The 14,382-nt window shown below is 41.2% G+C and overlaps 1 protein-coding gene across 5 annotated transcripts in view; it reads right to left on the reverse strand.

The window, feature by feature from the left end:
• Positions 1-743: 743 nt before the first annotated feature.
• pak5 (p21 protein (Cdc42/Rac)-activated kinase 5) overlaps positions 744-14,382 on the reverse strand; it is a 47,514-nt gene continuing 33,875 nt past the window's right edge. For 3 of the 5 annotated variants that reach the window (XM_079645016.1, XM_079645018.1, XM_079645020.1), the window contains 8 exons: positions 11,654-11,863; positions 10,970-11,135; positions 10,708-10,862; positions 9,106-9,239; positions 5,101-5,227; positions 4,574-4,699; positions 4,343-4,477; positions 744-2,720 (listed from right to left, as the gene is read on the reverse strand). In XM_079645016.1, the coding sequence (XP_079501142.1) occupies positions 2,565-2,720; positions 4,343-4,477; positions 4,574-4,699; positions 5,101-5,227; positions 9,106-9,239; positions 10,708-10,862; positions 10,970-11,135; positions 11,654-11,863 (1,209 nt within the window). In that variant the 3' untranslated portion in view covers positions 744-2,564. The remainder of the gene's footprint in view (positions 2,721-4,342; positions 4,478-4,573; positions 4,700-5,100; positions 5,228-9,105; positions 9,240-10,707; positions 10,863-10,969; positions 11,136-11,653; positions 11,864-14,382) is intronic. The other 2 variants (XM_079645017.1, XM_079645019.1) reach the window with 1 other exon arrangement.

Here is a 14,382-nt window from a genome sequence, read left to right on the forward strand (position 1 = left end):
ATGACCTTACTGTTATAAATGGTAGCTTTGGCCTTGAATTAAGCTATTCATTGATAAAGTGTGCTTTCACTTTAGTAAGATGTCAAAATGTCTGCTGTGAAAATAATTTAAAAACAACACAATGCTGGCCATTTTAAGCTTGTACAAGATCGCCAACAATCCTTTTTAGGTAACAATTGATAATCTCGAGTCTCCTATATCAATAAAGTGATGCTGGTTCTGTGTTGAGCAGTTGAGTGTGGTCTTTTGATATGTGGATGTATACTATTGACCTTAATAGTAACTCAGTGGCTCTACAGTCATGAGTTTGATGCCCTGCAGTCCCACTGGCCTCAGGTACTTGTGCTTTATTTACAGGGACTGTCAGCAGAGGTATCTTTCTCTGAGAAAGAAGCTCCATTCTCTGTCCAAGTTAAATCAATATCCCATTACAGTGTTTCAGGGGGAATGGCTTAGAGGAAAGAAAGAGAAATAACCTCATATTATGGCAACGGCGATCTGTGGATGTGTCTTCCTGCTTTCTGTTCGGAGGTGAAGTTAGGGTGAAATAGTTGGAAATGAGAACTGTTGAATTAAGAGAATATGGAAGACCCAAACAACAAAGAGAAAATAAACTGTTGATGACTGAGAGGAACTCCCTTGAATAATCTGAAAGTGTAAAAAAAAATCTCTGCTTGGTATGAGACAGAGAAGAAGAGGAGACTGTAGAAGGTAATGAAGGAAAAATCCATGCAACACATCTCAATGTTTTTATGGGCGTTTTTTTAATTGAAACCAGCTTCACTGATAACAAACATGCAATATCACTGTACAAGCCAACACCACAGATAAGTGTTACTCATTCAAGTCCTGACACTTTGTCAAGGATTAGCCAGCACACACACACACACACACACACACACACACACACACTTTCAGATGTTGTACAGAGATAAACACGCTCTACCTCTTTTGCTCTTTGACACACACACACACACACACACACACACACACACACACACACACACACACACACACACACACACACACACACACACACACACACACACACACACACACACACACACACACACACACACACACACACACACACACACACACACACACACACACACACACACACACACACACACACACACACACACACACACACACACACACACACACACACACACGTATACACAGTCATATTTACATATCACAGTGAATGATGGGTAAAAACGATGCGGGGAGGAGGATTACACTGTTCTCCCGGCCTGACCAGAGATGAGAATGGCAGCACAGTTCCAGTGATAGCGAGTAGTGTGTCTGACTGAGGTGGGATAAGGAGTGAGATGATGACAGTGAGGATGTGAGTAGAAAACGAGACCTTTTATCAGCATCCGAAAATCTGCGCGGGAGGCGGGCGTCTTTGATGGGCGCCTCTTGGCATTTACAGAAACAGGATGAGACTCCTAATATAAAAGAAAACACGTCTGCGTGGAGTAAATCTGGAAAATCTTTTTTGACAAATCCACTCCATCTGTGCTACATTTAAATGCATGGTGTAATTACAGTATCATAAATACAGGGCATCATGGTTCATAAATAAATTTGGGGTATTGCTTGGATGATATAACAACTGACAGCACTGTCTGCGATGCGCTTTTAGAAATGTAAACCCAACAAGGAAACATAACAAAACAAACAAAAAGGCCACACTACCAAAAAAATAAACCTTCAATTCCAATAATAAATAAATAAATACTTCAAAACGTCATACAAAATTCTGTCATTACCCTTTTTTCCAACATTTAATGGAAGTTCTGTCTACAAATGTAAGATAATAAATATATTTAGTACTTTTAGTAACAGTTAAGGTGGGTTTATTTGGGTTTCTCTTATATCTTTAAGCAAAAACTGGATTATAAACAGTAGGAAAGATCTCTGCAGAAACTCTATTTAATACTGCTCATATCACAATGGTTACGACACGATAAAATACTGCAAATTATCAAAACTGTACAGAAAAACTTACAAGTTTCTCTAAAATACATTTTCACTGTTAGTGTATGAGGAGCGATACGAGAGAGGTGGTCTCTGTTTGAGCAGCAGCTGTACAACAGTCATTACCAGTCAGAGCCCTCTCTGGCACAGATGATTGTTCTGCCCTCCACTGCTCTGGTCTGGAGCGGAGACCTCCACTACGTCAGCAGATCAGCACAGCCCTCTGAAGCTCTTGCTGATGGCTTCTACAACTCTACATGGAGCTGCAGACTTCAAAGTGAAGGAAGAGAGAAGACTGCAGCAGGGCGAGCGAGCCCACACGCTTCTACTGGACGTCCAGCGAGTTACTCTTCTACTCCAGTTCAGTTTCAACAAGACTTATTTTCTCCATTGTCTGTTTTTAAATGTAATTTCTCAAATATTCCTCTAGCTAATCTACTTCACGGTAACAGGTGTGAGTGTTAGTGGCGCGCCACCGAGCGCTGGGGGTGGATGGCTGGTTGAGTGCCACCCTGCTAGTGTGTGTATGTGTGTGTCTTTTAGTGTAGAACAGGGCAGGTTTTGGGGCCAGCAGCAGTTCAGCGGTGGCGATAGTGTCTCATGAGGGGCACGATGCAGGAAGGGGGTCCGGACATCTTGAGGAAGGGGTGCTGGAGGAGCTCCTGGGCCGTGGCTCTCTGCGAAGGCTCCCGCACCAGCATCAGGTCCAGGAATGAGCGCAGCACTGAGGACACCTAAGGACACAATAGAGGGTGTAATCTAGTCCTGAATTTGGCTTTGATTGTAAAGGGAGGTTTATTACACAAGAAACTAATTAGATTAAGAACTGGCGATTTGAATCATGGTTTACATCAGGGGTGTCAAACTCAAGGCACGCGGGACAAATCCTGCCCGTAACTTCATTTTGTGTGGCACGCTTTACAGAAGCATGTTGCCCATAAACTACATGTCCCACAATGCATCTCATTTTGAGACTTGCAGTTATTTGCAATTCTTCGCCCTGGACTTCTGCTTTCAGACGTAGTTAATTATGAAGTTATTACCCTATCCAATAATAATAATCCAAAGCAGAGGCAATAATGTAATATAATATATTATTTTTTACATATTAAATATTTATATATTTATATAGTCTTAAAGTTACAACCGGCGTTTTGAGTGCAACCATAACGCTGATGTGGCCCGTGATGAAAGTGAGTTTGAAATCCCTGGATTACATGATAAAAAAGATACTTTTGCAATATGTTGCAAGGCTGAATGGTTTAGAAAAATATGTAATTGCTATTATTTTGGGGGGTATTACAATTACTATATTATTTACAATATTGGAACGATCATGACTTCTCGTCAGCACCAGATTCCATAATGTTCTGCCTATTACACTTCCTGCAATTTGTAAATTGCACCTTTCTATATTGCAATGTTTGCTAAACTGTTATCAGGGTGTTATAATTGTCATTGTAAGCATGCTGACATAGCCTTAAGTCAAAGCACCGCTTGTTTGAATGGCAGCCTCAGAGAGCTGAAAGCATGGCTGTAAACTCTTTGTCTGGTTTAAAGACACCCTGCCAGCCAGCATACTAATCAGAGGGGCAAAGATTTACTGACACTGGCTGTTATTTCTGGTTCACACACAGAGTGAAACGGTACCAGGCCTTCTAGATAAGAGAAAAACCTAAACACAGAAGAAAACTAGTAAGTCTCCAATAAGAAAGTAGGTCCTTTGTAGCATGACCTTCTACAAAATGTCAGGACACAAATCACAAAATATTTCAGTGTAGTGTATCCCGCATCCGAAATGACCAGAAATGCAGCCAGGAAGGAAGATCCAAGATAAATGTATTATCAAATATGGTGAAGGTTTTTATTTTTTAGTTTGTGTCTCTGTCCAACATGGTGATCAACAAGAATATTTATAACCACCACGGCCCCTAGTAGACCCCCCCACACACAACAACACAGACTATAACACCCCTTGTTGATAAATACTATGGGCAATATGTGCAATATATATATGCCGTTAATAACTGTGCAAAATATATCTGGCTGCTAGATCTTCAGAACTGTTACAGGATGTGTATTTTGTAAATTGTGTAATGTTTTTCTTTTCTTTATCTTTAATATTTGTTTTATGAATGTTTCTTAGTTCAAATTAAGCTGTCTTTTCTGCTGTAACAAATGTAAACTTCCCTTCTGTGGGACGAATAAAGGTATTCTGATTCTGAATGTTGGTCATTTAGAGGAATCATATACTTATTTCTGGAAGGATCCATTAATTATGTCTTGCATGTTTTCCTTTAGAATGTCCTTTCCCTGTGCTTACTGTCCAACAAACTTGCTGTGAAGTCTTTCTTACCTTGTGGGACTCTTTTAGCCGGGGGGGCAGGTTGTCTCGTATCCTCCTCATGGCCTGCAGAGGGGGTTCGTTAAAGTAGGGGGGCTCTCCGTCCACCATCTCGATAACCATGATGCCTAAAGACCAGATATCCACCTGGATACACACACAACATCCTTCATTCTCTGTACTGGAGCTAGCACATACAGCATCATACATCTCAATGTCAATCTTTGTGTGTGTAATCCTCACCTCAGTCCCGTAAGGCAGTCTAGAGATGACCTCGGGGGCCATCCAGTAGGGCGTGCCCACTAGGGACTTCCTCTTGGGCACCTCTTTGGAAACTTGGGCACAAAAGCCGAAGTCTGATAGTTTGATCTGCAAAAAACACACAAATAGTGCTGCCTTCAGGTTCCCCTCTTCATCTTGTAGTTGTGTAGATTACATGAGCTCAGAACCTCTGTGTTTGATGTCAGGAAGAGCACTGACCCATTGTGATGAAGAGCCTTCATATAAGACACTAATCTCCTGTATAAGTGCTTAATTAGCCTTCAATTAATCATGTCTTATCAGCTCGTTAGGACGCATTAGGCAGGATTTAATTACAGGGCCACGTGTTGAAATCACCGGTGAGAGGAAAGAGGGTAACAGTTTTCAATACCTGGGTAAGATCCCAGTTTAAAAGGGGCATCTGCAGGGTTTATTAGGCCCCCAAAGGGAGTCATGTTAATGAATAATATATTAAAACACAAATGAATAAACACATCACGTGCACTTACTCTGCCATCGCTGGTCAGGAGAATGGAGTCGCTCTTGATGTCTCGGTGGATGACGCCCTGTGTGTGCAGGTAGGACAGAGCCCTCAGCACAGACAGACACACCGTAGCAATCTGCTCCTCGTTCATCCTGTAAGAAGACACACACACACACACACACACACACACACACATACCTGTCAGCAAATTAAGCTTGATTTCTTTTATTACTTTCAATTTATTTCATGGGTTTCAAAACCTACAAATTGAACGCTAAGACATTTAGGGACAGTGGAACGTCATAAAAAGCAGGGATTTCTAATTGAGTTGAAGATATTCTTATTTATTTATATGTTCATGGTAAATGTACTATTAATGTTTGAATTATATTTATTTTCATAGCTTCAGAAAGAATCAATTCTCTTATATCAATTTCTTTTATTTATTAGTTTATCTCTTTAATCCAGGTGTTTTCTGTATTTGACCTCTTTCTTTGTTGTGCATTGTGGGAAGGTGAAAAATAAGATGTTGAGATAAGACAAAAGTGAATGTCTTAAATCGCTTCAATTAAGTAATTATTTCTAAATGTGTAGAAAGAAACTAAAACACACAACATATAGCCAATACCTCAAATGTAATATTTCAAGTAATAACATACTACACTTTGAGTGGTAGCAATGACTACTGTTTCAGACTTTGCTCTCATTTGAAAGAGATTACAGTGGAACACAACTAAGATGGAGCAGAAATCCAGTTTGGAAAAAAAAAAAACCTGTAGCCTGCAGCGGCCGGGGTGTGCAGCGCAGCAAGAGGGTCCCATATGGAGAGCCAGGGCGATGCAGTGCGTCTGACTGAGCTCACACACACACACTCACAGCTCAACTGCACATTAACATCCAGACCCAGCTGGCCAGGCCATGCCGCGTGTTTATGAGTGTGTTTGCACCGAGCTGCCATCACATACATGTACAGAAATAGAGGCACGCAACATATTCGTAGTGCATTTTCATACGTATGTAGACCACACACACACACACACACACACACACACACACACACAGACACACACACACACACACACACACACACACACACACACACACACACACACACACACACACACACACACACACACACACACACACACACACACACACACACACACACACACACACACACACACACACACACACACACACACACACACACACACACACACACACACACACACACACACACACGCAAACAGGATCGCTGAAACAGAAAATTGTTTCAAACATAAAGTGAGAAACAGTTTTAATGAGCCTGAGAAGGTTGTTGAGGGGAGGAGAATTACACACGCACCTATGCACACACAAACGCACAGGCATCGTGCCATACACACGTTTGCTTTTGCACTTATATTGGATGAAATCCCAGTGATGTGCAGCTCATTAACAAACTCTAAAAGAATAATTGAAATATGAACGTGATTGAAATTGTTCAGTAAGACAGACGTCCATTCTGCCACTGCTGACGTGCCTGCATGTGTGTGTGTTCATGTATCTCGGTGTGTGTGTTCATGTATCTTGGTGTGTGTGTTCATGTATCTCGGTGTGTGTGTTCATGTATCTCGGTGTGTGTGTGTTCATGTATCTTGGTGTGTGTGTGTTCATGTATCTCGGTGTGTGTGTGTTCATGTATCTTGGTGTGTGTGTGTTCATGTATCTCGGTGTGTGTGTTCATGTATCTCGGTGTGTGTCTGTTCATGTATCTCGGTGTGTGTGTGTGTTCATGTATCTCGGTGTGTGTGTGTGTTCATGTATCTCGGTGTGTGTGTGCTCATGTATCTCGGTGTGTGTGTGTTCATGTGTCTTGGTGTGTGTCCGCTGCCAATAACCCAGAGAGCTGATGAGGCTTGCACGATGCGAGGCAGGCAGCAGTTATTTCCACAAAAAAAGGCTTAACAGAAATAGCACAAAGCTTTCACCTGGACAACTATGGCTGAAATTACAGAGGAAAAAAACACTGTATAATAATCTTCCTTCTATTACGATCTTGGATATACAGTATAATGCATGATAATTAAATCGAGTGGTTTGTTTCAATTATAGATTTCAGATACATATATGTAGGTTTTTAGATAGGACATGTAGCAACTAGAGTTTTTTCCTCCTTTTTTTTTTATTTGTTCTGATTGGTAATACCTGCAAGAATATCAATTGGAGTATTTAAAGGGACCCTATTATGCTGTTTCGGGTTTTCCATTCCTGTAGTGTGTTATATCGTTTTTTGGGCATGTAAATTATCTGCAAAGGCTAACATCCCATTCACGCCAGAGTAAGTTTATTTCCCATACACTCCCCCCCCTCGCACTCGCCCTTCTATTGGCTAGTGCTCCAACACATTGTGCGTGCAGACTGGGCTCTGGTTTCAGACAGAGTGTGAAAAGAGGCTCAGCAGCACAGGCAGTATGAGGAAAAAAAAGCGCTTTTTGAACATTAAAGCATGGAGACATTTCCCAGTAGAGGCATAAAATACAAATAAGAACCTGAAAATTAGCATAATAGGCCCCTTTAATTAATTAGTTAATTGAAATAAAAAAGGGCAGAGTTAAGGATAGAACAAGTGTGCCCAATAATATCCTCTTTACTGAGATTAGCATTAGCACTTCTAAGAGCACTCATGTGTATACTAAAACTCTCTGTTACACACATACTGAACACAAACGCAGGCTAACATCTGTGTGGGAGACTGTACAAAATACTTCACGGTAGCAGCGGTGCTCAGCCTCACCAAAGCGTGTTATTAGCATCCGACACTGCAAAGCGCTAATGCTGACACCCCACGCAAATGACTGTAATTAAACACCAAGCACAAAGTAAGCTTAAAACAATGAGGCGGCGGCGGCGGCTCAGAAACACGACTCAAACACAGAGAGGCAATTACGGAAAAGTTGGAGAACAATAATGCTAAAACTATCAGACGCACGACTGGATTACAGCCCAGCTGCTTGTTCCCTGTGTACAATTTATCTTTATGAAGTTTCTTATGTTTAGAAAAAAATGTAGGAACAAGATTTTTAACAAAACTGTTTTTGCTTGCTAGCTTGCTTTAAAACCAATCTGATATTGCCAACAACACCAGAACATTACATTGTTCATACATTTCAAATGTTGTTATGTGTTTGTCTTTGTTTAACAAGGACCAATACATAAAAAACATTCATCTCAAAAAGAGAGGGGATGATTTATGCCAGATTCAGCTATTAGCTCATTAGCATCTCTGCATCTCATTACTGTCTCTTGGCAGATATACAACTAACAATGAAAAACACTTCATAAAAACAAGTTATTATTAGAAAGTATCAACAATTAAATATCTATCTACTGTATACAGTGTGACTAAAAATAGAGTGATAAGTGACATGCCGTATAAGATTGTTCTGTCCATGTCAGCATTTAAATACACACTCAAGGCCACGTCATTCAACACAGCAGATACACACACAAAACACATAAAGCTGTGGCCTTGTTTCTTGGCAACATAAATATATCATAGCAGTTTGTTTCATTCTAAAGCTTTTATCACTCTTTTCCACTGAAAACCGTCTGCCCAAAGCATAGCTCTTAGGTATTTAAAGGAATAGTTTCTTGCCGAGTTAGATGAGAAGATCGATACTGCTCTTGGTTAAAAAGCGAGCAGCAAGTTAGCCTAGCTTTGTGCCAAGCTAATGGAAGCTAACACGATGAGCACCTCTGAAGGTCCTTTATTAACATGATGTATCCCGTTTATTTAATTTGCAAAAAAATTATTAATTAAATCAGGGGGGGCTTGTCCAGTTATATTTAAGAACTTTTAATGCCATACAATATGTGACAATGCACCATGAAACCCCCAGATATCATACTGTTCATTTGGATGTTTTAGTAAAAAAAATCCTTATCCTTTGTAAAATATATTTTGATTGGTTCTGGTTGGAGTTGTGTTGAACTGTCTCCTTGTCTGAAACTCTTTAACTTCTGTTATTGTTATCAGAGAAAGGGTTACCTGGTGTGAGTCACAATGTCAGTGAGTGCCCCTCCCTCAAGGAATTCCATGACGACCCACAGCTCGTCCCCCACCAGGTAGCTGTTGTACATGTCCACCACGTTCTCGTGATGGTAGTCCCTCATGATCACAACCTAAAATGCAGAAACAGAAATATAAAACATTGAAAGAGAAGGAAAATAAGTTAAAAAAATATGTTCTTGCTCAATTTCTATTTACATGAAGTGTTGTTATTAGAATTTCACAATACGCAGAGCTATCACAATCCTTGGCCTGTAAATTATATAAATAAATGTTTAAATATACTATATTCATGTTACACAATTAATATTATTTGTATCTAAATCCAATATGTGACACCACATACTATTTCAAAATGTTTATAAAATGTAGTCATGCAAATTCAATTATTTATTAATTGTACTCGTATTAATCCAATGTGAACATGTTCAGGGAGCTTAACTATAAAAGGATTACATTCAGAATATAAATAGGATTACAAAAAGCAAAATAGTCCCCAACTGAACACCCAATGCTTCACTTTACATGCTAACATGCATCACCAGAGCTCTCAAGTCTCACGCAATTGGCGCGAGACACACGCATTTCACTCCATTCACACGCTCACACGCCACACCTTGTATTTCTCACGCAGCGATTTTCTCACCCAGACAAAAACCTTGGTACCACCCACCAAGTTGCGCCGTAATTTTGTAAACAAACTAGGCTTGTTTGAGACGTGTGCACTCCACTAGCACCCCCCCCCCGTTGACATTCGCGATACAGAGGGCTTCATGGGAACTTTGAGGGGAGCCAGAAGTTGGAGTACCAAAATCTCACGCTGAACTCTGTTCAAAACTTGAGAGCCCTGTATCGCATCACACACACACACACACACACACACACACACACACACACAAAGGATTGGGGCAATAATGCATTATAAAGGAAGTCCCAGGTCTGAGTGTGCATTTAACCGCAAAAAAAGCAATATTTCAATGACTGTCAAATATTTTCGGTGCGAGCGCAAGTGAGCTAATGATTTTTTGGAGCTAATTGTCCTATAGTGTACATAGCATGAACAGAGACAGCTATGAATCATTTCCTAGTCAAGGTTTTCTCTTTCTTTTTTTTCTGAGCAAATTATTTCAATTACAGATGTTGTAATGTGCAGGTGGCTAGATTACTATGGATCTTATGTTGTAAGAAATAAATATTAAAATCAATTTTTTGCTGTAGAGTAGTGATATTTGTATGTTTGTCTATAAGGCACACATTTAGCCATGTTTAATGAATATAATCAAGCAGTTTTATATGTGTTTCAGCTTATTTGAGCTATCGGCAATCAGAAATGTTCACTTTGATTCCACACGGTTCTAGGTATGTGGATGTCACACAGTTTAGTTGTGACCTACAGTTGCAGAATAACATCCAACATCAAGCTGCAAAATGAATACACATTAAAAAGCAAACCTACATTCAATGTGGTTCAGTAATAACACCCAGTAGTAAGTGCTAATGTTAAATGTACTATTTTTAGGTTTGAGCATGCACGAGATAAGTGTTCTGCAGTTACGCCCCATCTCGGTCAGTGTTTCACACCTCATTAAAGAGCAGCTCTCTCCTCTGCTGTTTCCTGAGGTCCATCTTCTTCACAGCCACCTGCTTGCCGCTGTGTTTCTCGCTGGCTATGCACACAATACCCGTGGAGCCCTCTCCGATTTTGATAAAGCTGTCCAGGTATTCCCGAGGGTCACCTGTGGGCAAAGGCATACTCAACATTAATGCAAAGCAACAGCAGGAATAAAGAAGGAATGTTTCTGAATGGCATTTCAGTGTCACTTATTTACTGTCCGTTTCTGACCTGGGTTGACCACCAGCTGAAGAGCAGCCCTGAACTGCTCATGGGAGACTCTGGAGGGCTGTGTGTCGGAGCTGGACCCCCAGGAAGGAGGCGGGTAGGCCCCCGGGGGGATGTAGGGTGATGAAGGCTGTGAGTACGCACCCTGTGTTAAGACACACACAGGAAACTAGAGTCAAAGAGAAACAGAGAGTGGCTATGAAATAGTATTCATATTTTTATACAGAAAATGTATAAAGCCAGATTTGTGAAATGTTCGTACTGTATTACTAGTACAAACACTACAACAAATCTTGAATTGTATTGGTGCAGCCAGTGAATTCCAAAACAACATAACATGTGTTATTCTACACTCATTTATAGCTCTATTCTCAGTGTCAGTGGTTTGTGTTCAGCTTTTCCTACAATGAACATTTAACAGAATATAATCTTTATATGGTTTAAGAAGCAGAGTCATTTTCAAAACCTTCTGAAATATTAAGGTTCATCTTTCAAAGAGCCCACATCTGAAGACACATGGTTTTCACTGGATAGTGTCAATACCCTTTTTTTATACTTTTTATATTATTATGTACTTCTCCCATTCAAATGAAATAATATATCGCAATAATTAAAATGACATCTGGCCTAAATCTCTATAAATGTGTCTAATTGTCTGTATGAGTGAGCATCGTGAACATCCTGTACCTGAGGGGTGTATGGTGGGCTGGGCTGAGAGGGGGGGTGATGGTAGGGTGAAGGTTTGTAATGATGAAAGACAGGAGGATATGGCAGGTGTGCTGGAGGGTAGCCAGGCGGCTTCATGTGGCTCTGAGGTTGTTTTAGGGGCCCTCTGGGGTACGTGTCACCACCCGTAACCTGGGGACTGCCGTCACGTGCGGGACGCTCGTATTCACCCTGGAGGAGAAGCAGGAACAAGTTATTTGGACTGTGGATCAATATTTAAAGAAAACAACACTGTACAGTTACACACGCTCTGTGATGTAAATGCGTAACTGACTGCCTAAAAATGCCAGCTCTAATTCTAGGTATGTGTGCGGGAGACCTTGACAGACCTAACAGAGGACATTTAGTCCACAGGACAGGCACCATACTTTATCACTACCCCCCATCTATTTTTTCACAACTACACCATTCATCAACCAGGAGCCCAGGGAAGATTCAGATCTGGGACACAACGCTTGCTTATGATCAAAGAAGCACCTGAGTGTTCTTTAAAGCAGTGCTGAAGACTAAGTGTACAAACACACACACACACACACACACACACACACACACACACACACACACACACACACACACACACACACACACACACACACACACACACACACACACACACACACACACACACACACACACACACACACACACACACACACACACACACACACACACACACACACACACACACACACACACACACACACACACACACACACACACACACACACACACACACACACACACACACACACACACACACACACACACACACACACAAAGTAGGGATGCAGCGATTAACTATTAAAAGCTCAGTTGACTCAGCTGCTCTGACTCATAATAGGCCTGACGTACACACATAATTGTGCGCACACACATTTACACAACATTCAGCAGAATCTCAAACTATGATGACCACACCAGAGGTTTTTTCGAAAGTCAGCATTTTATATATGTATTATGGGATACTATGTTAATATATAAGGCTGTGTGCAAATGTATTGTGGCAACATGCTCCAACTCAATCCTATTTGACATGTCTAAGGTATAATTAAATGGAGAACTGGAGAAAAGTAATATATACAAAATTGATGTTTGACTGGCTTAGAGGAAATGATAAAATACATTTTGCATGTTCAGCAGCTATAGAAATGGTCTGTCACAATAACACTAGCAGAATATGTATGACTTTGTTGTTTTGTTGACATTTATCTTTCAAAGACAATAAATGATGACAGTATGATGAGCATCAATAGTCCAATGTGGACCATAAAGAATAAACAGACAGAAGTGGATCAAGCTGCCGCCGCCTTGTATAGATTAAATTAAATTACATTTCCTGGGACACCTCAAAATAATGTTTCTCATAAATTCTCAGGAGACTGAGAGAATAATAAAAAAACTCCCTCTTTTTCTTTAAAGATCTCTGTGCCGGTAACTCTCTCCTTTTGCCATTACACACAGAGACATACACACTGACACACACATGTGCAGAGACAGGGCAGGAGGAGAAGTCACGATGTGCTGGGATGGTGTATAATTACATGGTGTGAACTCTTTTAGTCAATCACTCTGAGGCAGGTGTAGGGGGGGGGGGGGAGGGTACTGATGGGACGGCCCAGGCCCGCGCCCCCCTATCGTTGGCCGGCACCGCTGGCTGGCTGTCAGCCAGGGGTCTCCTGATCCATGTTGGTTAAACGCGCATTAATCTGAGTTTGGCAGGGTAATCAACAACCTAACTCAACTGTGAAATTGAATTCCGCGGTGGAACATCGTTCGGCCAGTTTTATGCTAAGGCTGCAGAAAGGGAAAGTGCCGCAACATCAATTTGTCACCGAGAGCTGCGGCACTGAGCCCGCCACATAACACAGAGAGAGAGAAAAGAGAGAGGAAGGAAGATAAAGGGGGGGGAGTGTGTGTGTGTGTGTGTGTGTGTGTGTGTGTGTGTGTGTGTGTGTGTGTGTGTGTGTGTGTGTGTGTGTGTGTGTGTGTGTGTGTGTGTGTGTGTGTGTGTGTGTGTGTGTGTGTGTGTGTGTTTGTGTGTGTGTGTGTGTGTGTGTGTGTGTGTGTGTGTGTGTGTGTGTGTGGCCAAGTCTCCATGCTGTCTACTGTAACATCCCCACCGGCTCCCAACAACAGCAGGGAGAAAGAGGGATTTACTTCAGTGGTGTGAGTGGGCTGAATGAGGGGAAGAGAAGAAAAGGCAGAGAATGAGAGAGGAGAGAGAGAGGGGTGGGTTTGTTACAAAGTCCATGAGCCGGGAAGAAGAGTGATTCTTAAGCTGTCAGATGACTCCTTGTTTTTCTTTGTTTTTTTATACCACTGCTGCAAAATCACAAAGCAAATTAAGGTGCATTGATTTTTCCCGCCCACTCTCTACTGTGGCTTATATTTAATTTGATTTGACAAAACACTTAATAGAACAACAAATCAGATATTAACAATACACCTAATATAGTCTGGAGGAGTTCTTATCCTTTAGCAGTGCTGCCTTTTTTTGCATCAACATTCACAGCATGAGACTGCAGCCTGTTAAATCTTTACATTCCCTTCACACACGGTACATGCAGCAAAGGAAATGTGCTTCCTCGAGCAAGGCGACTACGAAAGTGGTAATAATAAACCATATGTAAGGAAAATGACCTTCCCCTGCATCACTTCAAATCCTGCTACTCTTGCATTCTCCGTGGCTG

This window comes from Notothenia rossii (genome assembly GCF_949606895.1).
Source record: "Notothenia rossii genome assembly, chromosome: 8".
In the NCBI taxonomy this organism is placed as follows: domain Eukaryota; kingdom Metazoa; phylum Chordata; class Actinopteri; order Perciformes; family Nototheniidae; genus Notothenia; species Notothenia rossii.